The 27,313-nt window shown below is 35.9% G+C and overlaps 1 protein-coding gene across 1 annotated transcript in view; it reads right to left on the bottom strand.

Moving 5' to 3' along the window:
* The window catches only part of ACSS3 (acyl-CoA synthetase short chain family member 3), a 186,800-nt gene that overhangs the window by 109,561 nt on the left and 49,926 nt on the right, over window positions 1-27,313 (bottom strand). The window contains exons 3-5 of the mRNA XM_055118199.1: window positions 17,400-17,588; window positions 11,946-12,080; window positions 7,416-7,556 (exon numbers count right to left, since the gene is read on the bottom strand). Coding sequence (XP_054974174.1) covers window positions 7,416-7,556; window positions 11,946-12,080; window positions 17,400-17,588 — 465 coding nt within the window. The remainder of the gene's footprint in view (window positions 1-7,415; window positions 7,557-11,945; window positions 12,081-17,399; window positions 17,589-27,313) is intronic.

Here is a 27,313-nt window from a genome sequence, read left to right as displayed (position 1 = left end):
TAGCTTAATGAGCTGATTCTGAAAATAATGAAACCCACAAAATATCAGATGTGGGGCCATGAAAGTAAAATAGAAAATAAGCCAATATCCAGAGCTGTGTATGTAGTTTTACTTGTCACACCTGTAAAAGAAAAGCAAACAAACAAAAATGCCACAGGACAAGAGCTGTGATGGAAGTGAAAGTCTGAGTTCAGTAATAAATTTGCTAGGAATTCTTTCTCAATTAAAAAAAATAATTTATAAACTGAAAGGCAGGTCTCAAAATACTCTATTACTAGAATATTGTAGTACATGACAAAATTTCATATTTCTTTTGTTGATTTTCTTTACCATTTCATTCTGTGATAAGTATTTCAAAATAGCAAATAAAATATATGTATACACATAGCTATACTCAAGCTATACAAAATATGAAGGGGAAATAAGTACCTTATCTGTAGAAATATCATATTTTACCTCATAATTGTCACCACTGCATAACTGTTGTACCCAGAATATAAGTAGTACTAGCACCACATTTTAAATTTTCACCCAGGCTGGAAAGATAACACAAGGGTTAAGCCATATGCTTTACATGTGACCGACCACAGTTCAATCCCTAGCACCACATGGTTCCAGAGTGACAATAGGTATAACCCTAGAGTCCTTCCACAATCAGTATAGCAGAGTGTGTTCCTGGATGACCAGAGCCTGGGTAATCCCCTGGCACCACAGGGCAGAACAGTATTATATCCTTGGTCTCAAGCGTTGAACCCCTGACCTGGCTGGCTGATCCTCCAGGCTCCTATGTACTGCTTGGGAACCCATTCAAAAGAGAAAAGAGATGAAATAAAACTCTTCACATTGTGTTGCACCACACATTTTTTCAGACAAATTGTCAGAAGAAACACGATTATGCAGTGAAATGCAGTATGACTACATGATGGTCAAAATCAGTGAATCAAGAAATAAAAACAACAGTCATGACTTCCCAAAACATCCAGCACATTAAGAATATTGTACTCCCAATCTTCTTTAAGCTTTTCCAGGAAATTGACGAATCAGAAACACTTCCAGTTTCTATGAAGCAAATATCACCCAGATACCAAAAGCAGACAAAGATACCACAAAGAAAGAGAATTACAGGCTGACATCCCTGATGAACACAGATGCAAAAATCCTCAACAAAAACTAGCAAGCAGAATTCAAGGACTCATCAAAAATATCATACACCAAGACCAAGTAGGATTCATCTCAGGGATGCAAGGATGGTTTAATATTCGCAAGTCAATCAACATAATTCATCATATCAATAAAGAAAAAAACCATGTGATCATATAAATATATGCAGAGAAAGCATTTGACAAGATTCAGCACCCATTTATGATGAAAACTCTCAGAAAAATGGACATCAAACAAGCGTATAGCAAGCATTATCCTCAATGGGAAAAAACTAAAAGCCTTCCCTCTAAGATCGGGCACAAGACCAGGTTTTCCACTTGTTCCATTCCTATTCAAAATAGTACTGGAAGTTCAGGCCATAGCATTTAGGTAAGAAAAAGATATCAAGGGCATACAGATAGGAAAGGAAGAGAACATGCTATCACTATTTGCAGACGATGTGATGCTATACTTAAAAACCTTACAGACTCTACAGAAAAGCTCGTAGAAACAATAGGTTTGTATAGTAAAGTGAAAGGCTACAAAATCAACACCCAAAAGTCCATAGCTTTCTTACAAACAAATAAAGAAAGAGAAGAAAGAGATATTAAAAAAAAAGCAATCCCATTCACAATAGAAAATCAAGTACCTCGGAATCATCTTAACTAAAGAGGTGAAGGACCTATACAAGGAAAATTACAAAACACTAATTCAAGAAATGAAAGAGGACACTAGGAAATGGAGACTTTCCCTACTAATGGATAGGGAGGATTAACATTATGAAAATGGCAATACTGCCCAAAGCACTATACAGATTTAATACTGTCCCTATCAGGATACCCATGACATTTTTCAAAGAAATAGGCAAAACACTCCTGAAATTCATGGGGAACAAAAAAAAACCCATGAATAGCTAAAGCAATCCTTGGGAAAAAGAAGATGAATGGCATCACCTTCCCCAACTTCAAACTGCACTACAAAGCAGTACTAATTAAAATAGCATGGTATTGGGCTAGAAACAGACCCATGGACTAATAGAACAGAGTTGAATATTCTGTCACAGGCTCTCAAATATATGACCACTTAATCTTTGACAAAGGAGAAAGAAATGTGGAGTGGAACAAGGAGAGCCTCTTCAACCATCCTCCTCTACAAAAATTGAACTCTGACCTCTGTCTAATGCTAGGCACAAAAGTCAGATGAAAGTGGATTAAAGATAAAGACGTGAATCCATATTTACATGGAGGAAAATGTAGGCAGAACCTTCCATGACATCAAATCTAAAAGCATCTTTAAAGATAAAACATCACTGACCAAGCAAGTGAAAACAAACATAAACAAATGGGACTACATCAAACTAAGAAGCTTCTGCACTTCAAAAGAGACAGTGACTGGGGTTGGAGTGATAGCACAGTCCATAGGGCGTTTGCCTTGCACACGGCCAGTCGGATTCGATACCCAGCATCCCATATGGTTCCCCCAAGCACTGCCAGGAGTTATTCCTGAGTGCATGAGCCAGGAGTAACCCCTGTGCATCACTGGGTGTGACCCAAAAAGAAAAAAAAATGACTAAAACACAGAGAGAGCCCACAGAGTGGGAAAGAATATTTACCCAATACCCATCTGATAAGGGATTAATATCCAGGATATACAAGACACTAGTAGAATTGTACAAGAATAAAACCTCCAATCCCATCAAAAAATGGGGAGAAGATATAAACAGAAACTTCCTCAAAAGGGAAATACAAATGGCCAAAAGGCACATGAGAAAAATGCTTCACATCACTAATCATCAGAGCGATGTAAATCAAAACAACAATGAGATATCATCTTACACCCCAGAGACTGACATACATTCAAAAGAACAAAAGCAATCAGTGCTGGCGTGGACATGGGGAAAAAAGTGACTCTCTTTCATTGTTGGTGGGAATGCCAACTGGTCCAGCCTTTCTGGAAAACAATATGGAGAGTCCTTCAAAAACTAGACATTAAGCTTCCATATGACCCCATAATACCACTTCTGGGAATATATCCCGAGGGTACAAAAAATCACAATAGAAATGAAATCTGCACCTATATATTTTTGCAGCAATGTTCACATTAGCCAGAATCTGAAAACAATCCAAGTGTGCTAGAACAAACGAATGGTTAAAGAAACTTTGGTACATCTACACAATGGAATACTATGCAGCTGTTAAGATAGATGAAGTCATGAAATTTGCTTATAAGTGGATGGACATGGGGAGTATCATCCTAAGTGAAATGAGTCAGGAAGAGAGGGACAGACATAGAAGGACTGCACTCATTTGTGAAATATAAAATAACATAATATGAGACGGAAACCCAATGAAAATAGACACAAGGGCCAGGAATATTGCCCCATGGTTGGAAGCCTGTCTCATGAGCTGGGTAGAAGGCAGCTGGAATAGAGAAGGGATCACAAAGTCAATGATGGTTGGAGGAATCTTTCGAGATGGCAGATGTGTGCTGTTTTAAAATAGAAGACTCGACGTGATAACCACTCAGTATCTGTATTACAGACCATAATGCCCAAAAGGAGGAGGGGGGAGGGAGAGAGAGAGAGAGAGAGAGAGAGAAAGAGAGAGACAGAATAGGGGAAATTGTCTTCTGCCATGGAGGCAGGGGGAGGGTTGGAAAGGGGAGGCATACTGGGGACATTGGTGGTAGAGAATGTGCATTGGTGGAGGGATGGGTGTTTTATCATTGTGTGATTGAAACTCAAACATGAAAGCTTATAACTGTATCTCATGGTGATTCAATAATATATTTTTTAAAAAGAGTGTTTTTGCTTTTCAGATGCCATGCCTGCTCTCTAGAAAGACCCACACACATTTCACAACTATTTAGCTCTATGTCTTCCCACAAATATTCATGAAAGACATTGTGAAAGCCCCCACCTCCACCCCTTCCCATGCACTTCTGCTAGATATTTCTCCCATCATCTGTCACAAAGATGGCAACTTTGCAACTTCAGCAAGGTGTGTGGCAGAGAATCAGCATTTAACACTTTGGGCGGCAAGTTATATTAATAAGCCATGCATAAAAGTGTAATTCTTCTTTGTTATGTCTTTGAATCACACCCATCTGTTCTCAGGGTTCATCCTGCTCTGTGCTCAGGGATCACTGCTCATGGCACTCAGGGACCATTATGAGGGGTCAGGGATCAAACTTGGGTCAGCCACATACAAGTAAAATGCCTGATCCACTCTATTATTTCTCCAATTCCAAAATACACTCTAAAAAAATGAGATCATTCTTCATTGAGTTCAGAAAAAAACTCGAGGGACCAGGAAAAGGATTTAAGTGCTGGAGCACTGTGACTTTGCATGAGGGGGCCCAGGCTTGATCCCCAGCACTGCGTAGTTCCAGGGCACTGGCTGGTGTCAATCAACCAACTGACTAACCAAACAAATGAACAAACAAATAAACAACAAAAAGGACAAAACCTGAAACTTAATAAATCATATTAATAGGAATGTAAAAATTTTATCACACTCTCTAGCTGTAGGCCTTTGGATCTAAACCTGATGCTCCTTCTTTAGCAATAGTTTGATCTAATAACTGTGATTTAATGAACATAGATGGAACAAGTCCAGCATCTGAATTACAAAACTTATGCCACATATTAGAAAAACGTCCATTTTTTTTCTGATTTTACTTTTTCTTTTTACCCTAGAACAGGGGATATGAAAGTCACCTAACATGTAGGAATAAAAGCTGTATAAATTGAGTAAACGAAAGCCTAGACAAATGGTTTTATCTACAACCTTCCTATCAGACCTTCCTTTCAATCATGTGGTAAAAGAAATTTCCCACTCCCAAAGGTTCTCAGCATCAAGAGTGTGCCCTTTACTGTGTACTGCTTTGAAGTACCCTGAATAGACACCGGCATCAAACAAGACAGAAACCCACAATAAGACAGAAATGTATGTAAAGCTGTAGTTGCTAGAATATTTGCAGCAGCTAACAGATTAACCTGTCAAACAGCAACCTGACAACACCAGGCTTGGCAGATGCAGAGATGCTAATATGCCCTAAATATATCCGCAAATTCTAAGAAAAGAACAGATTGCTTTGTGTGCATTTTATGTGAGCCAATGATAAATAAGCATTTTAAGTGGAGTATTTTTAATGGGCTGATATTACTTTTCCTCATAAAGATCATAATTGAGAAAGCAAACTATATGATGACATCAGATTTATATTTAATTGTTTTATAAATACATGTATACTTATCTCTCACAAACTTCTATTCTGAGAACCCCAACATTAAAATTCCAGAGCCCATTAATTCTGATTACACCCAGAGAAAATGAAATGAAAACCTTATGAATAAAGAGGAGTGAGGCAGTTAACTGGAGAAGTGAGAAATTGTTTTGCAAATATTCTATCAAAAATACTTGAGATATATTATAAGAACGCAGACACTATGCAGTGCCATGAAGATAAATAAAAAGTGAGAATTATGAAGTAGAATAAAATAAGTGGCATAAAGTTTTGCTATCCAAGTGTGATTTCATCACAGCTAAAATTCTAGAGTTCCTTTGGAGAAAAGAAGAGGGAAATCTTAGAGACCTTGAGGGCCAACAACCCTATGTTCCCATTTAGTGGGTTTAAATATGCTCATTTCAGTGATTTAAATATATCAAGCAGAGGGAATACCCTCTCCCAATAGAACAGCATGCCTCCTTCATTTCACTCTGCCCCATTTGAATGATTGTTTCACTTCAAAATTTTTCACAATTTACATAACTATTTATTTAAATCCTATGTCCAATAATATAATGAAACCTCTCAAAAGAGAATTAACCATGATTTCAGCTGCTCAGAAATATCAGATAACTTAATATAATTTAGTAATTGACCCTATTTGGTCTCGTCTTTACAGAGCCAGAAAAGGTTGCCCTCATATAACAAAAATCACATCCCATTTTGCATTATGTATATTCTTAGATACTTCAACCCCACTGAACTGAAGGGACTGTGATTTCCTCAAATCTTTATCTCCTTTAAAAAACAATGAACATTTAATACAAATATAATGCATTAGGCTGAATAGAGTGTGAATAAAAATTCCGAACAATAAAAAATCTTCTTCAGTCTCTTGGAATAGATTATCTTCAAGTAGCTAGATTAGGAAGAAATTAAGATGATGAAATATCAAATTGTTTTGTGTTTGGGTAACTAGGCAAGAAACAAATTTTTGACCTAGACAATAATGGAATAGTTAGCACGTTTTCTTAATGGAAACCACAGCAATGTTTTGCAGAATGTTTTAAGATTTTTAAAATAAAATTAAAAATTTTAATTAAATCAGAATAAATAAAATTTATGAATAAAAATAAAATTGAATAATCTTTAAAATATTAAACATTTTAATATTTTAAGATTGCTCTTTTAACAATTTTTTGTAAAAAATTTCAATTTGTTTTAAAATTTAGTCTAACATTATTATCATTTTAAGATTATTAACAGATTGTTTTCAGATCTGATATAGCAGCGATCTCTTACTGGCAAATATGTCACTATGATTCAGGATAAAGAAATGGTGAAAGTTCCTTCTACTACTAAAATTCTGATCCAATAAGTGTTAAACCTCTTAATAATGGTGAATAGAAATATGATACTGTAAATCTTTATGAAGTTGTACAAAGATATAGTACTTTTTGTAGATAAAGGGCAAGACTAGCATTTGTTTGGCATCTGACATATTTATGAATATTGATGCTTTTCAATTCATTTTGTGAGAATACATTCCACAGTAAGTCAATTTAAAACACCTTGGATGTCTTCAGTGCTACAAATCTAATAGTGCAATCCTCTGGATAAATTGCCTGTTGTTCAAACTGTCTCTGCCAATTCTCAAACTGGCACCTATACAAAACTAAATAAATAAAATCTACACTCTATGAAAGATACATCTCAGTTTTGAAAATAAAATAATTCCATTTAACATGTTTTTTATAATGTTACCAGACTTAATGATATCAGAGTAAGTATCTCTCATGTTAAGTAGCTTGCTAGAACAATAGCATCTTGCTAATATACATGAAGATTTGGAAGCAATGAAAGAAAACCATTTGGCCTTAAATATAATTAGTATTTTCCAATACTCTACCATATCATTCCTTTAACATGGAAAGTACCTTAATGAAAACCACAAGGTATAGTCTGTAAACACTTTGCACTAGTAATCATATATTCTCAAATGGATAGGCATCTGCTCCAGCAGTTACTTTCAAAGGAACAAATACCTTTGGTAGCCCCGTAGTTCCAGATGTGTAAAGTATATACAGTGGGTGCTCTGAAAGAACAGGAACACAATCATGTGACTGTGCTCTTGCCATCTCCTCATCCCAATCTAGGTCCCGACCTGGCATCAGGGTAACAGTTTCCTATAGGAAAAATACAGAAATGTACAAAAAATCAGAGAGACTAACACAAAGAAGTGATGGAATGTAGTTAAATCTACAGAAATCTGAGCATTAGATTATAATCTCGGCCAAATGGCACTAAATACAAGATGGATTTAATAAAACATGCATTTAAAAAGACCCAACTATTGAAAATGTACTGATAATGGAGGATGTTTTATCAGTCTATGCAAATTCTTTCAAGGTGCTCCAACTATATGGTCATAAACAGTCATAGCTTAAATAACAGAGGCGTGAATTCCCATTACCTTAGGTGCCCTATCAACTTCACATATTTATATTTTTCATAATCTGATTCTTTTACCTGAAGCTACTGCATTTACAAAAAAAAAAGAAATATAGTCCAGAAATTCACAAAATTTCTCTTTTAATATATTTAAATATCTTTCAAATAAAGGGAATATTATTAAATCATCTTTAGATATAAGTCAAAAGTCTACTTTTCATTGTTCAAAAATAAGTTTTGAAAATAAAGGGACGTACATGACAATACAAAATGCCACCCATGGTTTCCTACATATATATCAGTAATTAATATGAAAACAACATTTGCTATCTTTTTAATTTCTAGAACCAAGTTCTATGTTGTAAACATTATAATAGAATTTTGAGGGAGATCCACCTTAAAGAAATTAGTGCCTATCAAGTAGCAGGTTTGGGTTCAATCCTCATGACCCCAGATAGTCCCCATAGCAGGCCAGGATTGATCCCTAAAAACAGAGTCACAAATAAGCCCTGAACACAGCTGGGTGTAGCCAGAACAAAACCAGACAAAAAAAAATGACCATCTTTAAAAACTGTCAATAACAAGCTAGAATGGTGAGAAATAAGTGACATATGTAAAATAATTACTCTAAATATCTAGGCTATTATAGATATTTAAGTAGACGTAAGATTCAGAAAGATCCTCATTATTTTTTAAAATGTTGAATAAGGTCAAGGTGATACATCATAAAGTTTAAACTGGTAAATCTGTTATTATAGCTTGGAGACAAAGTTACATATTCTTCAGAGAAATTTGGAAACATCTAACACATAGTGTTTATTATATCCATTTATTTCATTAAGACGACCCCTGACTTGAGCCCCAAATGGTAAGATGTTTAGAAAAGCAGGGCAATTTCCATTTTTCAAGCTCCTTAAGGTATTAATCAGTGTTTTAAGAAATAACCATATATTTACAGGCATACATATAAAAATGACCATTGTAACATATCAGTTATTATGCCTATGATATGAATAAAATAATGGTAGATAATAATTTAAATTGAATTTAATAAAAATGAATTTTAGGCCCAGTTGTTTTTCTCCGCCAGGACCATGTTGCACTATTTAAAATAAGTATAAACTTAAGTCAGCAAACATTACATAAATTGCACACCCGTTAAAAATGTAAATAAGAAAAATTCTGGCTCTTTTCCAGTTTTCCAATGCTTAAAACTTATTTTAGCCTCTGTAATTATGGGAAGCCAGTCTTCTTTACACATAGCCTTGCGTATGACTAAACACTTGGGTGGAGTCTTAAGCCTATAAAATAAGAAATAAGGGATAGAAACCATTCAGGCTGTCTTTGTAGCTAATTCTTAAAATCAGAGTCAAAATCCTGACATAAGTGGTAAACAAGAGTTAATGAGGATAAGCAGAGAGAGAGAAAGAAAGAAAGAAAGAAAGAAAGAAAGAAAGAAAGAAAGAAAGAAAGAAAGAAAGAAAGAAAGAAAGAAAGAAAGAAAGAAAGAAAGAAAGAAAGAAAGAAAGAAAGAAAGAAAGAAAGAAAGAGAAAGAAAGAAAGTGTTTGCTACAGAGGCAGGGGGTGGTATGGTGTGGGGTAGTCAGAGGGATACTAGGGACATTGGTGGTGGAAATTGCTCACTGGTGAGGGATGGGTGTTTAATCACTGTATGACTGGAACTCAGTCATGAAAGCTTTGTAACTGTATCTCACAGTGATTCAATAAAAAAAAGTATAATCACAGATTCCCAGCATCTCATATGGTCCCGAGCACTGCCAAAAGTAATTCCTAAGTGTAGCTCCAGGAATAAACCAATAAACCGTGTGCATCAGAGGGTGTGACCCCCCCCCAAAAAAAAAAAAAAAGCTTGGAGCAACACTTACTTTTTCCAGGTTCTGTCAGAACAAATCAACAAAGTATCAACTGAGTGATCACAAAAATAAATACAGATTGAATGAAATAAATATTTGAATGAATGAGTATTCTCCAAGCCAAGAAATACAGACAGGTATAAAGTATAGTGAATGGAACAGAAAAAAATATCAACATAAGATGTACATCTGCACATTTATCTCTATAGAGATTAAGCTCTTAGATGTTTCTATCTTAGAAAGGCAATATTGGGATAGTGACATTCATTTGATTCTGACATTGTTTTCATTGGGTTAAAGATTGGCAGTCAGGTCTTTACCTCCTCCGGCAAAAATCAGTCCTGGTTAATACAATCCTAGTTAATACAATCCTAGTTAATATAATCCTAGTTAATGAGCTGTGCCAGGAAGCCGCAGAGACCATATTTCTCTAAACCTAAAGCAAAGTCATTTACTAGGCCTAATTATTCTCTGAACAACAGGTCTAATCAGAAGAACACGAGACATCCAAAGTTCTCATTTTATATAAAGATATATCCAGATGACAAGAGAGTCTGAAGACACAGAAAAGGGGAAAGAAGTGAGTTAGTTATGGGAAAATAGATAGCAGAAGAACGCATGTCTGCTGAATATGAAGAAGGAGATTTGCATTCAAAACATCTGAATAGGACACTTTAGTATTCATATCCTGTGTATTTATAAAGTAAAATAAAAAGCAATAATTGTGTCAGTAAGAGATCATTTAAACTGAAATTCAAACTCATTCCACCACTTATTAGCTGAGGCTTGGGGTTCTGACCTCTCCATTAATCCATTTCTTCTATAAAATTAGGATAGTAATAGAATCTACTTCAACGGTCTGTGATAATTAAATAAGAAAAATTATTTGAAAGTTACGTAGAATTAGGCCTAACATAAGTTCCTTATAAATTCTACATGCATTCATATGTGTAGATAGCAGAGACACAGTCTGTGTTTGGCTGCCTGTGTATTACCACCCTTTCCTTATCCAAGGTCTTATTTACAGCTGACTTTGCATTTCCTGATTTAAGAGCAAATAAGATTTCTAAAAGGAAAAGCTTGAGGTCATTGAGTAGAAAGTTCAAATTCTTTTGAGACAGTAAGAATATTAAAGTCATTGAGTGCAGCAATTCATGAACCACAGACCACTAAAATTTTTACACAGGAATTTAATGTGGTAATGGGAATTGCTAGGTAGTAATCAAAATGATATCATTTTAGCAGCCTCTGTTCTTAGATCTTGCCTGTCAAGTATTTTCTGCAGATGACCTCTCAAGAGTTCCACAAAAATATAACGATTCCTTGTGTCCTTAAAGTATTTCTTTCTCAAACTAATTGCAATTTGCTGCAAATTTATAGGAAAATAGAAGCGACATTGTAAGATAGGTTGTATCTTATTGTATCTAATATCGTATACTGCTTTTTATTCCTTCAAGTATCACAGAATAATTTATCGATTTTGGATGCTCTTGTTTTGTTTTCTTGAACACAGTTTTAATTTCCCTACCGAATACATTTTCTAAAATGTTTAAAGGTCACTTTACATACAATTGAGTCGCACCTCTCCAGAGCATAGAGGGCTGATGGAACACACTTCAACAGTGCAAGTGTTCAAACCCTAACTTGAGCACTTAGCCAGCCAGACAATTTAATTTTATTTTACTTTTCATCATATTCTCCAAAGGTATAATGCTATCCCTTAGCTCTAAGAACTATCAGCAAGACTTTAAGAATTATCAACTAGTTGGGCTGGAGAAATAGTACAGTGAGTAGGGTACTTTTATTTCATACAGCTGGCACCCTATATGGTACCTCAATCCCAGGAGTGACCCTGACAGCAGAGCCAGGAGAAAAACATAATCACACCTAGATGTGGCTTAAAAGGTTATTTTTTTGAATTTAAGAAAATTATCCACTAGCAAACACTCAAGTATTGTAGTCAGTTTTTATTAGTATAAACATTACCATTAAAATTTAAATAATAAATGATATAGTAATAGACTACACAGAATACAATTTACTAATATTAAGGGCACATCTGTTTCAATTTTTTTAAATTACTCTTGATTCAATAAAAGCAAAATATTCTTCTTTTTGCTAAAAATAACAATGACATTCAAGAAGTGCATTTAGTGGTTTATACATCAATAGACTCTTTCAAATGACCAAAACTAGGATCATTCTTCACACATCACCATAATGAAGAACCAAATTCAATAATGAGATTACCATATTTGGTCGATTATAAACAAGAACTTTGTCAGGTTGATGTTGTCCAATTCGAAGTGCTTCTTCTAGAAGGGGCATGTATTCTACCTTCCTTCCAGGTTCAATGCCAAATGACGCCGTAACAACCACCTTGGGCTACAATGAAATTAAAAAAAAAGAAGAATTGAAAAAGTTTGACAATCCTAATTAAGGTAATGATGATATTTTAGGTGCCAACTGGCAATTTAATTGTTCTCTTTTCTATCAAACAAATGGCCTGAAAACCAATAAAGCCTTTAAAAATGTTATAGACCAAATCACCTCCATAGAAATCTCATTTACTGGTTCAAAATTACATGGTCAATGAACCTTTTAGCTAAAAAGCATGAGATGTTAAAAAATACCCTCCTAAGGATGAACCAGGCAAATCTGCCAGGCACCAATGAATTGCAGAGATCCCGTGACGGAGAATTGGCGCTGACAATGCGGCATTTCTTGGATACTGAGAAGCAGCCTGAATGATATAAGGAATCATGTGTGATTTTTTTTTAATTGAAACATCTCTGCTAAAGGTCTAAAGTGACTGCAGAAGATGTGAACCTCTCATAAATCCTTCATTCTTTTGCTCATTTTAATAATATACAGCCAGTGGCACCATGTATTATGTCTTCAAGTTTCATCTTATTTTTCTGAGAAGGACCCACCAAATGACTTAGGTTTAAAGTTCCGCAAAGGCCTGCTTCTGCCTGTCACTAGCACCTCCTTGCACTCTTCTTGGAAAAAATAGCTTGCTAGCTATTCTACACAATAAAAATGAAACCAGAGAATTGCCGGGGCAGGCAGGCTCTGGATCACTCTTCTTTCTCAGGCCATTCTGGGCATGCCAGGTGGAGTCATGAACCTTCCTGCTCACCAAGCACAAATAGGCCTGGGTCACATTCACTTCGGTCCCCAGGCTACTCCAGTGCTGGCCATTCAATGTACTGCCAATGAATACTTCAGGAATTGGTCAAATTTCTCACTTATTTGTAACAGCATTCATGTCTTTATTCTTTTAACACTTTCTTCACCAAGAAATCCAAAGCAAAGAGAAAATGAATTATTCAGAAGACAGACCATCAATCCAAGATCATGCATCTATTTCTGAATTGCTATGTCTGGCTACCATTCAATTCATCTACAGAAGGTTTATATTATACCAAATGTATGCATATATAGCCCATTCTGACTTCTGAGCATCATTTAATATTCATGAAGCTGAGATTCAGTGCAGTTATCTAGTTTGCCCTCAGTTATCATTGGTGGAATCTGAAAGAGGCCAGTTCTGACTGATTATAGAACCTTTCTCTCCCCATTATATTGAGGTGCCATTTAAAAGAAAGAAAAAAATCTTATTATCTCTTATTACATTTTAAAGGTCAGACATTTGAATTAATTCACATTTTAATATCTGTAATACTTATAAAAATAACTCCACATAATATATCTTAAGATTATAATTCTGAAATATGAAAATAAGTTGCAGATCAAATTAAGAATACATATACACAATATATCAAAAGTTTGAATAATTTTACAAAGTTAAAATTAAACTCTTGTCCCAAAATAATTATTTTAAATTTCCACTAACAACTTTTTATTGGAGGTTTCATTTGATCTAGACGGACTTTTGGAAATACATTCTTTCCAGCCTCAAATAATGAAATATAAAACCTTTTTTGTCTGCTTATTTGAAAACCATGACATCAAAATCAACCCTGATTTTAACTATTAGTCCTTGAAAACTATCTCAGATATTTCCTTCTATTTCCATTTTCTATTCTTTAACTTGGAGAGAAGCTGAACATCAAATGATCTTGGTCATCAGAGTATGAACTTCTAACTAAGCTGTGAGTGTGTGTGTGTGTATATGTGTGTGCATTATACATGTGTGTGACAGTGGGTATGTTATGAATGAAAACTCCTCCAATGGTATAACATAAGTTTTATAAATGCTATAGATATGATATATACATATATATGTATATATGTATCTATCCCTACATATATATCAGTGTCCCCATATTGTATGACATATTTAAAATGAAACACTAAAAAACAAAAACAAAAATAAAAACCTAGGAGTCTAGGAGTTGGGGAGATAACAAAAGTGGCAAAGCACATGTCTAGCAAGTGAAAGGCCCTGAGTCCAGTGCAATACACAGCATCCAATCACCTCTGAGCCTACGCTACTTGGCTGAGAAGTATCAGGAATTGGCCCTGGATGCCGACCTCCAGCCTCACAACAGGGGTTCTAGCTCTTATTTTAAAAAATCAAATCACAAGAAGTCTTCAACTGCCGAGTGATTTGTGGGTCAGTGACCGATTGACATTTAGCCTTATATTCTTAGAGTTTCATTCTAACTAAATAGTTTTTTTAAAAAAAGAAACACACAAGCACAATTCGAGCTCGTTAGCCCATAAACCAACTGCCTTTTTTATTAACTTGTCTGTTATCAAATGAAGTCAGATACACAAAACCTCATCCCATGCCTATTAATTACTCAATTCCCCTCATAAAATGTAGTCCCCTTCTCTAATAAGAATGTCTCATCTTGTGGGCAAGAGTGAGTGCACTTGGCTTACCTGGGCTCTATCCTCATCACCCTAAGATCCCCCAATTCCCTCAGGAGTGATCCCTGAGTGCAGAGCCAGGAGTAATCCCTGGGCACTGCCAGGTGAGGCCCCCAAACAAACAATAAACAAATAAAAAGAATAACTCATCATGGGCCTGTATAAAAGTCTAGCTTTTACTCCTATACTGACCTGACTTCCTTAATCTTCCCAGGGTCTTTACACCTTGTGCACTGTCCACTGCTTCACAGACAACCAGCAAAAATTTTTTACTCCAGCTGCCAATATCTCTTCCCTACATAACACCTGTCAAAACTAGGCTTCTTGGAGTATTGCTTCAACTACAACTTTCACCTGCATAAACATGTACACTGGCTAGGGTCTCAGGAACCAATCAGACAAACACCACCTTTGTAAACTTGACTTCTCTCCCTCTTCTAGCAGGTAAATTTACTTAATGTCCTTCCAAATAAACTTGACCCTTTGCACTAATGCTAGATTAACATTTTTCCTTTTGGAGTCATAGGTCATTATTCCTTTCCGTAAGCTAAATATTTGCCAAGATCTAACTTCTCTTCTTTTTTGAAAGAAACTATTCCTTTCTTTTAATTAAGGCTCCAGAAATTATGACGAGAGCTAAACTGGAACCATGGCATGTTTCTTTAAGGTATGACTGGGACATGAACTGGCTCATTGCTTACATAGTGCCTATGGCTACTTTCATGCTCTCACTGAACAGCTGAGTAGTTGCAACATAACTGACTTGACCTGCATTTTCTAAAATATTTTCCATTTGGTAATGTACAAAGTTTTGCTGACCCTCTGTTCTTTAATTATAAACACTATGTGCATCGCATTAGATAGGTGTCTAAGTTTGTTTTTTCTTGTATGTATAGCTGTCCAGTTTTCCCCACACCACTTGTTAAAGAGGCTTTCTTTGCTCCACTTCATATTTCTTTCTCCCTTATCAAAGATTAAATAATCATATATTTGTAGGTGTATGTCAGGATACTCAATTCTATTCCATTGATCTGTGGGCCTGTCCTTATTACACTACTGTGCTGTTTTAATTACTACCACTTTGTAGTACAGTTTGAAGTTGGGGAAGGTGATGCCTCCCATCTTCTTTGTCACAAGGACTTCTTTAGCTATTCATGGGAGTTTATTGTTCCATATGAATTTCAGGAGTGTCTGATCAATTTATTTGAAAAATGTCACAGCTATACTTATAGGGAGTGCATTGGATCTATATAGTGCTTTGGGAATTATTGCCATTTTGACAGTGTGAATTCTACCCATCCATGAGCAGGGGGTGTGTCTCCATTTCCTTATATCCTCTTTTATTTCTTGAATCAGTGTTTTGCAATTTTCTTTGTACAAGCCCTTTACTTCCTTAATTAAGCTGATTCCAAACAACTTGATTTTCTGAAGCACAATTGTGAACAGAATTTTTTTAATATCACTTTTTTCTCTTCCATTATTTGCATATAGGAAAGCCATGGACTTTTGGATTTTGATTTTGTAGCCTGCAACTCCACTATCCAAATCTATTGTTTCTAGGAATTTTTTGGTAGAGATTTTAGGGTTCTCTAAATATAGTATCAAGTCAAGTCATCTGCAAATAGTGAGAGCATGACTGCTTCCTCTCCTATCTGGATACCTTCAATATCTTCTTCTTCTTCCCTAACTGCTATGGCAAGTACTCCAGTACTGTATTGAATAGAAGTAGCGAAAGTGGGCAACCTTGTCTTCTCCCTGATCTTAGAGGGAAGGCTTTTAGTTATTCACCATTGAGAATAAGCCTTGCCATGGATTTCTGGTAGATGGCTTTGACTATATTGATAAAAGTTCCTTTGACTTCCATTTCCATGAGTCTTCATCTTGAACAGGTGCTGGATCTTGTCAAATATTTTCTCATCTATGCAAGCCGAAAGTAGATAATGGACCAAACATGATGACCTCTCAGTGTCTGTTTCAAGCTATAATGCTCAAAAGGAGAGAGAGAGTATGGGGAATATTGTCTGCCATAGAGGCAGGGTGAGGGTGAGAATGGGGGAGTATACCGGGGATATTGGTGGTGGGGAATGTACACTGGTGGAGGGATGGATGTTTGATCATTTTAAGATTGTAACCCAAACATGACAGCTTGTAACTATCTCACGGTGATTCAATAAAATTTTTAAAAATTTAAAAAAACTCAAAAAGTATTTTCTCATCTATTAATATAATCACATGATTTCTTTTTCTTTTATTGATATGGTGAATTGTGTTAATTGGTTTGCAAATGTTAAACCATTCTTGCATTCCCAGGTTGAATCCCACTTGATCATGGTGTGTTTTCTTTATGATGATGGATAGTAACTCTTACATACTGTGATTACACCACATTACTGGATGATACACCATCATACCTATACATATTATATTATGTATAATACAACATTAGTTAATTATGTGTTCTATCCATTTGATAATTATCCTCCATCATTCACTTCCAATGAGAGAATCAGGCACATGTATGGATGCTAAGTCAACAAATTAGTTATTAGCTACTTTTCATATGTATGTCTCTTGTGTCTAAACTAACTTGAAAGGCATGCCAGTTATATGTTATACTCCTCAACGCACACAGAACATGCCTTTCACATAAAATTGATTCAAGATTCATTATTCAGTTAACAGATATGTCAAAGAAAAGGAAAACCTAAACATTCCATATGAAACCAGGATGCAGCAAACACCAATTTCTTCTAAAAAAAGAGTCATTTATAGTACAGTATGGCTGCTCCTGGTACAATTCTATGTAATTATAAGCAATAATTGACACCCGCCTCCACCCTAACCACAGAAATAAAGCATTACCTTTGCATGGTCAATGCGAGTGCTTAGTTCTTTAGATGCAAATCCCCCAAATATGAGACTGTGGATAGCTCCTATCCTTGCACACGCCAGCATGGTGTACATTGCCTGTGGGATCATGGGCATGTATATAACCACAGTGTCGCCCTTCTTGACACCATGCTTGACCAAAACACCAGCAAGTTTAGACACCTGAAACAAAAATCATTAAATCAATTAACTCTTTTCTGAGTGTTGTTTCTTCAAACTTCTTCATTAAGGCATTGGCACAAGAATACCAAAGATAACTCTCTTAGTATTGGATTTAATAAAAATTGATGGAGTCAAAGAGACAGTACAGTATGTACAGCTTTTGCCTTGCATGCAAGAGACCTGGATTCAATCTCTGATACTCCATTGGTCCCCTGAGCCCTCCAAGAGTGATTCCTGATCACACTTTGAGGAGTAATCCCCAGTACTTCTGGGTGTGGTCCAAAATCAAAAAGGAAAAATAGTAATACATATCCAACAATAAAGACAATAATAAGAGTGTTAATGTATTATGATCATTGACTACAAACCAACTTACTGCCATTAATGCCCTGTGAACTAAATGGTTTACATTTGCTTATTTATTCAAAAATGGATTTTCTGAGCAACTATTTTGTGCTGAGTGTATTCAATGTTAGGAGGTATAATTTTTTTTAATATACCCTTCTAAAGCTTTTATTCTAAAAAGATAAATCTATTAAGTGAACAAAATAAACTAAAGCTTTGTGTTGGGATAACTACTAAGGAACTATCACTGTATCACTGTCACTGTATCACTGTCATCCTGTTGCCCATCGATTTGCTTGAGCAGGCACCACTAACATCTCTATTGTGAGACTTGCTGTTACTGTTTTTGGCATATCGAATATGCCACGGGTAGCTTTCCAGGCTCTGCCATGCTGGCGGGATACTCTCAGTAGCTTGCCGGGCTCTCTGAGAGGGATGGAGGAATCAAACCTGGGTCAGCTACATGCAAGGCAAACACCATACCCGCCATGCTATCATTCCAGCCATTTAAGAAATAAATATCATTATATATAAAAATATATATTTATATATTTTAATATATTATATTTATTTTGCACATATATATGTGCAAAATATGCATATTTATTATTGATATCATATTTAACTTTCTGAAAGTGAGATAAATAACACTCAGAGATAACAAATAGCTTACCAGAAGTTGAGACCTTCAACTTCTACAGGCATGATATCATCAAAAGTCTTTTGTTCTCGAATATATTCCTTTCTCTTTTTACTACCTGAAGCCAATTATTTTTCCTTTGTAGATTTCTACACTATCTATACACAATATATATGGGCCCCATCCACATTAGCACCAAAGACACTAATTTTTTGGTTTACTTTTTATATGTATTTTGGGGATCAAATATAAAAACTCTTTCCACTTAATATGTATTTCTTCAAATTTCTTCAATTTTTTTAGTTACAAAAATAAACTAGGTTATGAGCTCACACATACAAGAAACCTTCCCAGGGTCAAATATCACAGTCTGAAGATAGTATACTTATCTACACAGTGAATAAGTTCATGTCATCACCAAAAATCTGCACACTGATATAAGCCAGACAATGTTTTCTGGTACATCAGACAAAATAAGCAAACAAAAATCTGTTGTCTCAGAGAACCTTTTGTACTGTAAGTACAGAAATACAATAAGCCTAAATAAAGCATATAAGGATGTCAAAGAGTGATTGATACTATGAAAGTGAGGTAAAGGAATAGAGTCAGAACAGATAAGAAAAAACAAGGGAAAGGGAAGATATAATTCCCAGGGAAACAATCAGAGTACAAGCACTAAAGAAAGCAATGTTTCAGCAATAAGGGGTTGAGAACAAGTGGCTAACTGAGTGTACTATTTCAGGAAGCGAAAGCAGAAAACTGTGATGTTAGGGATGGTATTGAGGACCAACAAGGAGAAAAGGGAAGCTGAAACAAAACGAAGATCATTAAGAGTGGTGGCTTGCAAAAAGGAATTAGGCCACATGGCTATTTGTGGTTCTTTTCATTTCACCCGGCCTCTCCTACTTTTTGATCAAGTTTAAAGGACTCCAAACCCTGACTATTCTTCCTTTTCCTCTTTATTCACTGGCTCTGGGTTGATTGGGGAAGAGGCGACTAAGGTCAGGGGCCCTGGTCAAAGATAAAAAGATACAGACCATCTCAGTTTTATTCTTCCCTATATTGCAAACCTAATTTACTGTGTCTTGTTTTTGGTTTAGTTTTAGTTTTTAAGAACTCAAAGCTCAAGACAGATCCACCCAAGTAATATAAATCCCAAATTATGTGGTACTCAGAATCCAAGACCAACATGCAAAGTTATATCCACATATCCCAGAATGTAATCCCTGAAGAAAGTGGCCCTGTGCTGTGAGATTTTATTGGGCTTCCCCCTGAAGAGATAGCACGTTTGGGAGAGACCATCAAGCAAGCACTGGCTTACTTACAGCTACAAGCATGGCATGTTAATAATGTCTGTTGTTGGATTAAAATACTTTTAATCAAGACCCAACCCAGCAACAATTCAGCAGCTTTATATTCCAGTCTCATTCCACGATGTTGCTGGAAAATATCCAAAATCATTCCGCCCTCTGAAAAATACTGAAGTCGTTTAAGATTTAATCAGGATGTGTGTGTGGGGGGGGTGCGGGCAGGAGGAGGGGTTATGTCACATCTTAAAACATAAACCAATGTAATAAAATAAGACCTGTACCCATTCTGATTTCTGGATTCTCTTGGAAAACTGGAAGGTCTGCATTCTTGAACGATAACTAGTGTAGCTAAGCTAGGTTTGTCAATAATCATCATTCCACTTGAAACATGACTTGCATTTCTTTCAACAGATTTAAAATAATTGACATTTTCCTTCCCCACTTCTTTCATTCATTTTATATGCATGGCTTTTATAAGCTTTTGCATTGTTGACCATGACCCCAACCAATCTTCAATCTGCACTGGGTCTTTTTAACCACTAGATGGCGGCGATTTAGTCTTATTAACCTTGCTTCTTGTAGCCCCGGTTTAGTATTTCGATGCTATTGTGACATCAGAGTTGTTCTAAAAGCAAGTCCCAGGAGATCATTAGAAAATATTTCTTTTTCATTAGTACCCAGGAATAAATATCATTCCATAAAAAATGTCCATTGTACCTTATAAATTAAGGCCATTAAGTAGTACTGTAGCACTGTTGCATTGTCTTCCTGTTGTTCATCGATTTGCTGGAGCGGGCAACAGTAGCATCTTCATTATGAGACTTGTTATTACTGTTTGGGGCATATCAAATAAGCCACGGGTAGCTTGCCAGGCTCTGCTGTGGGGGTGAGATACTATCAGTAGCTTGCTGGGCTCTCTGAGAGGGACAGAGCAATCGAACCTGGGTCAGCCGTGTGCAAGGAAAACGCCCTACCTGCTGTGCTATCGCTCCAGTGCAAGGCTACTAAGTAGATAAGTAATTTCGCTTCTGGTGAGACTTCTAATAAAAAGGCCATGAGAAACAAAGTATTAGCTCAGATCAAAAAACAGGACCTTGAGTCATATGTAATGTGACGATGTCTCATTTATAAATAATCCTATTACTATAAAATCTGGAGTTAGTTAATATAAAAGCCCTAGAGCAGACTACTTAACTCTGGCATCAGACACAAAATCATTTTGAAGTGTAGACAACAAGAAATAAGAGGAAACAAATATCTAAAAATCCCAGTGACCAAAGAGTTTATGATTACCAACAGAACCGGCAATTTGAGTATTAATGTCTCAGAATTCACCCTGCTTTTACCGATTTTCAAATGAAAAGTTACTAAGATGAGTTACAATAGACATTATTTTCATTCAGTGTTAGATTATTTCCCTACCAGGAATATCTGAGTGTTAATTTATGACTTTTGTCATTACTGGAAGAGAAAATATTTTAACATCTCATTTAATCTTACCCTTTCAGCTGAAGAAAAAATTAAATCATGTGCCATTTATCCAAGCCATATTAATGATTAAGTCTTCTCAAAATTGTGTGTGAATTTGGAGCCAGAGAGATCTCAGGGCAGTGGGGAAGGACTGGCATGAAGCTGACCTGGGTTCAATCCCTGGCATCCCATAGGTGCCCTAAGCTTGACAGGAATTATTTCTGAGTGCAGAGCCAGGAGTAAGCCCTGAGTACAGCTGGGTGATGCTCTCAAAACAAATCCCAAAAATAGTGTTTTAATTTTGCATCTACCTAACAGTATTATAACAGCCACACAGCATTAAAATAGGTTTTGAGTCAAATGTCGAAGGAAATACACATCTCATACAATCAGGGCAAGACTATCTACTCTGCTAGAATGAAGGTAACAGTCCCATGAAAAAGCCTGAAGAAAGAAAAACAAAAGTATTCATTGATTGTTTTAGATACAAATTGTTTGCTTTGTTCCCACTAGAGAACAGGTGAATTAATTATTATTTTGGTACAAATTTAAAGCCATTTAATATGTAATGATCTTGTTATTAATTCCATTTAGATAGTATCCTACACTGAAATCAAATTTGCAAATACAAAAACGGGGCAGACAAGGTTCTCAAAATAAAGAAACTCAGAGTTACTAGGAAAGAGTGATAAAAATATGCTGGAGTCATATTCAAATATTTAAGTAATTTTTATATTACATAATACTTTCACTATGTAATAATCATACAGTGTAACTGTATATTCATGAGTGTTAGATATAAAATAATTTCGATACAAGTCAAAATGGTATATTAGAATTATAAAATGAAAATATATTTATATATAAAATTAAAATACATTTAACAAAGGTTTATATATTTATCTTGGAAAATATTCAAAATCAGTCTCTTGGTTAGTATAATTTCATGGTCAAATACACATAAGAAATATGTACATTGGTCAAAACTGAATGAACACAATTTTTTTAACATAAACACTTTTTTTCATGGACAGCAAACTATGTCCCTCTCAAGAAAGTGATATTTAATGACAAAGGTAGTATTAGTGTTCAAATCAGAGAAAAACCTCTTCACAATCAGAGAAAACGTCAGGACAATGTCAAGAAAACCGTATGAAAAAAGAAGACAAGAAAAAATAGTTTTACAATCTGCAATGATATTACATTGCAAAACCTAGTTTTACAATGAGAAAATATAAGTAATTTTTTAAAAATCTGAAAATACGGGGCTGGAGCGATAGCACAGCGGGTAGGGCGTTTGCCTTGCACGCGGCTGACCCGGGTTCAAATCCCAGCATCCCATATGGTCCCCTGAGCACCGCCAGGAGTAATTCCTGAGTGCAGAGCCAGGAGTAACCCCTGTGCATCGCCAGGTGTGACCCAAAAACCAAAAAAAAAAAAAAAAAATCTGAAAATACTTTACTAAAATAAGGTACATAACATTTTTTAAAGTAGACTATTCCACAAAGAGATGATTACCTAAAATGCCTCCATCGTACTTATGAAAATATTAAATTAGATTATCATACATGCAAATAAATATCATACAAAGTCTTGTAAACCTCCCCCAAATGATGAAAGTTGATTACCAAAGGTTTATTCTTTTTGGAACGTGTGAAACTTGCATTTAGGGACATATCTGTGAAAAAAATCAGTCTTACTAAAGCTAGCAAAGATCTAAATGATATTATAAACAGTCTTTTGTAAAGAAATCTTTCAGGGACAGAAATATTTACATAAAGCACATTTCCAGGAACACAACTTGTTAAAACAGTAATGTTATTGGCTATGTTCATCCTCATTTAAAGATATTATAAAAAGTCAATTTAATTCTAATAGGTTCTTTAGAAGCAGAAATGTAATAGCAATTTTATGAAAGAGAAATTTTCTCTCAAAAGGGAGAAATATAATTAATATTCAAACTAAATTCACTATATCATTGTAGCATTGTCGTCCTGTTGTTCATCAATTTGCTCGAGCAGAACCAGTAAGGTATCTATTGTGAGACTTCTTGTTACTGTTTTTGGCATATCAAATATGCCATGGGCAGCTTGCCAGGCTCTGCCATGCGGGTGAGATTATCTCGGTATCTTGCCGTGCTCTCCAAGAGGGGCAGAGAAATCAAACCCAGGTCAGCTGCGTGCAAACAAAATTAATTATCACTATATAAAAACAATAATATATTCCATATTTTAAATGGAATTCTACTATAATTTTAAAGACAAATATAAAAGTTAATATTTCAAACCATATCTGACAGTTGGTGAACACACTTACTACTACATTTCTTCTCAAATAATTCTCTCCAAATGAATAAGTATTTGGAGATAAAGTATTATTTCTATGAATAATCACATTTCTCATTTGCATTTTCTTCACAAGCAGGTTTCTATCAATAATTTTTCACTTTAAGACTACATAATCAGGGGCTGGAGCGATAGCACAGCGGGAAGGGCCTTGCATGCGGCTGACCCGGGTTCGATTCCCACATCCCATATAGTCCCCTGAGCACCAGCAGAGGTAATTCTTGAGTGCAGAGCTAGGAGTAACCCCTGAGCATGCCGGGTGTGACCCCAAAAGAAAAAAAAAAGACTACATAATCACAAGCAAAACGAAATGAAAAATTGTTTAATCCATTTAGACTCTATTTCAATATTATTTGAAATGAACACTATATCAAAATATTGAAATCAACACTATTTCAATATTCTGTCTGCTTTCAAGAAATATTTGAGTTTTAGACTATATTTCACAGAAAATCTGTTCAATCCTACATTTCTCATACATATGTGTTCACAGACTTGATAATATATATGCTTTCTTGCTTGTTTAATTTCCATACATTACAATTTAAAAGTGAGCAACAATTTACTAAATTATATTAAAATTATTTAAAAATTATTTGACACATAGAATTTATATACAAATCAAAGTTAAAGTATTAATTACATTCATATCATTAAATTATATTATTAAATCAGTTTTCCTTGATAATAACACCTTATGAAAAGAAAGCTTAAAATGCATAAGAACACAAGTCAAAGAAGATACATGATTTTCAATGAATAGTGGAGCTCTATTTACAGTAGCCAACATAACTAAAGAGCTCGACCACAGGTGACAGATGAATGGCTGAAGAAAGTATAGTACCAGATCTATACACAACACAATAACTAAGAAGTTATAAGAAAAGATGAATCTTGGGCTAGGAGATTGTTCAAAGGGCTAGTGTGTATGTTTTGAGCCAGAAGTCTGAGTTCTATCCCTGGAACAACATGGTTCCCCGACAACTGTGGGAGTACTCCCCAAGCAATGAGCCTCACCACCTAATGTGGACAAATAGGGCAAAGAATGAAAAAGGAGTGAAGGAAAAGGGAGGAGAAGAGGGAAGGGGAAAAGAAAAAATGGAGAAGAGAAAGGGATGGAAGGGAGGTGAGGGTAGATTAAGGAAGAGGAGAGAAGAGAGATGAAATATTGCAATTTTATGACAAAATGGATATAACTGGAGAGAGCCCCTGTCACTTTTTTTTTTCATTGAATCACCATGAGAGTTATAAATTTTCATGTTTGGGTTACAATCACACAATGATCAAACACACATCCCTCCACCAGTGCACATTCCCCACCACCAATATCCTGAATATACCACCCCCCTTTCCCACCCTCCCCCTGCCTCCCTGGCAGACAATATTCCCCATGCTCTCTTTCTACTTTTGGGCATTATGGCTTGCAACACAGACACTGAGAGGTCATCATGTTTGGTCCATTATCTACTTTCAGCACACATCTACCCCTGTCACTCTGAAGTAAAACAAGTCAGGAGAAAGATAATTCCTACATACCTTATCTCATATATGACATATAAAAAAAATCAAACAAGGCACAAATCAAAACCAAAACAAGCACTTGGAATCTGTTGGCAGAACTTTACTGTCTAGGAGAGCAGGGGAGGAGAGATCAAGGATAAATCGGGTCCTATGGGTGTAATGAAGAGATAACGGTGCTGTGTTGGTGGGTTTTGTGTGATAGTATGCATTTGAAGAAGCATGATACTGTACTCCTAAACATAAACAAAGTTATATATCAACATACCTAAATTTAAAATTAATAGCATGTCCAGTAAACAAGCCATTAGTGACAAAATAAATGCATCAGGAGGAAGTTGAAGGTCTTGTTGAAGTTGAAGTATTATAATGGAAAATATAACTGATGCCTACCATTGTCATATGCACCCATTGTGCATGTAATTAAAAAAAGGGACAAAAGGGCTAATTAAGTAGTAAGTTTATCATTGCCTACAGGAGGGCTGGATAGTACAGGGTTTAAAGTGCTTCCTTGCCTTGCACATAGCTAACAACAAGTGGTCCTCCGAGCACTACCAGGGATGGTCCATGAGCACAGAGCCAGGTATAAATCTTGAGCACAGCTGGACGTGACCCACAAAAACAAATCTAGTTACAACCCTGCCCAAGAGACACGCCGCTTTGCCAGAGGAACTGCACAAGGCCTTCCGGCAGCGCGCTCCCAAGCAAAGTCTGCCGTGCCTCAAGGCGCAGCAGCTCAGTATAAGCCAAAGAGAAATCGAGGGGAAAGGGCCTCATAAGATGGTGTAAGTGTCCATTATTATCAGCCCAGGACGATTTTAGAGCAGAGAGGTTGCTTAACACAGGGCAATCAACAAGGATTCAGTTTTCCACTGCCTGGCAGAGGACTCAACGTTAGAAATTTATAGGCTGGGTTCTTGGCTATCGTGAGTGGCCAACTTCAGTCCTCATTCTATCTCAGAACTACTTTGAATCAAACCAGATCTAGAAAAGAATGTCCAGCACCTAATCATTCCAAATAGACTGGCCTTCCCTGCGTGCGTGAATGCCCAGCGCCCCCATCATAACAGACACCTTCAGGCATGGAAATGGCCTGGCTCCACCACTGAACCACATCAGGTTGCCAAGCCACTAAATCATTCCAGATCTACATACAGTTCCTGGCATGCACAGCTATGTAAACAGCCAGATGGCACGTCTATATTTCATATTTTTGACAGCCCAGTAGGAGCACTACAACTTGATGGAAATGTTATGTAGAAATTCATTCTGCTCGATGAACAAAAATACAAAAAGCTCAACCAGCACCAAACAACTCAGTAAATCCTCAAAGAATGACTTCATTAGCACTGTTGTAAAATGTAACAATGATCACAAATTCCTTTATTGATCTGTTTTTTGATGATTCCATTTGTCATTTTGTTGTAGCGAGCAATATGAACTAAATTTATTGGTGTCTGCTAAGGAGGCTGGTCTTTTTGGTGAGTGGGTGAGAAATTGAAGATATTGGTGAAGGAAACGTCACTCTGATGGTGGGATTGGTGCCAGAAGATCAAATGCCTAAAACAACTATTATGAGCAACATTGTGAATCATGGTGTTTAAATTAAATAAATAAACAAGGTCTAGCTTGGTTTTTGCTACCATGTTGAGACTTCCGTGAGAGTAAGCAGCAGACTCATTCAGAAATTGCATTCCAACCCCTAAAGTCATCTCTGAAAGAATGAATACCCACCTGAAGATTTTTTTACTGATGATTAAAAAATAGTGGTATCCTTCTGGGAATATATCCTGGAGAAACAAAAAAATATAGTCGAAGTGACATCTGTACTTATATGTTCATCGCGGCACTGTTTACAATAGCCAGAATCTGGAAAAAACCCGAGTGCCCGAGAACAGATGACTGGTTAAAGAGACGCTGGTACATCTATACAATGGAATACTATGCAGCTGTTAGAAAAGATGAAGTCATGAACTTTGCATATAAGTGGATCAACATGGAAAGTATTTTGCTAAGTGAAATGATCCAGAAAGAGAGGGACAGACATAGAAAGATTGCACTCATCTGTGGAATATAAAATAACAGAGTAGGAGACTA

Source organism: Sorex araneus, chromosome 10 (genome assembly GCF_027595985.1).
Source record: "Sorex araneus isolate mSorAra2 chromosome 10, mSorAra2.pri, whole genome shotgun sequence".
Taxonomy (NCBI): Eukaryota; Metazoa; Chordata; class Mammalia; order Eulipotyphla; family Soricidae; genus Sorex; species Sorex araneus.
This window is presented reverse-complemented; position numbering and strand designations above follow the sequence as displayed.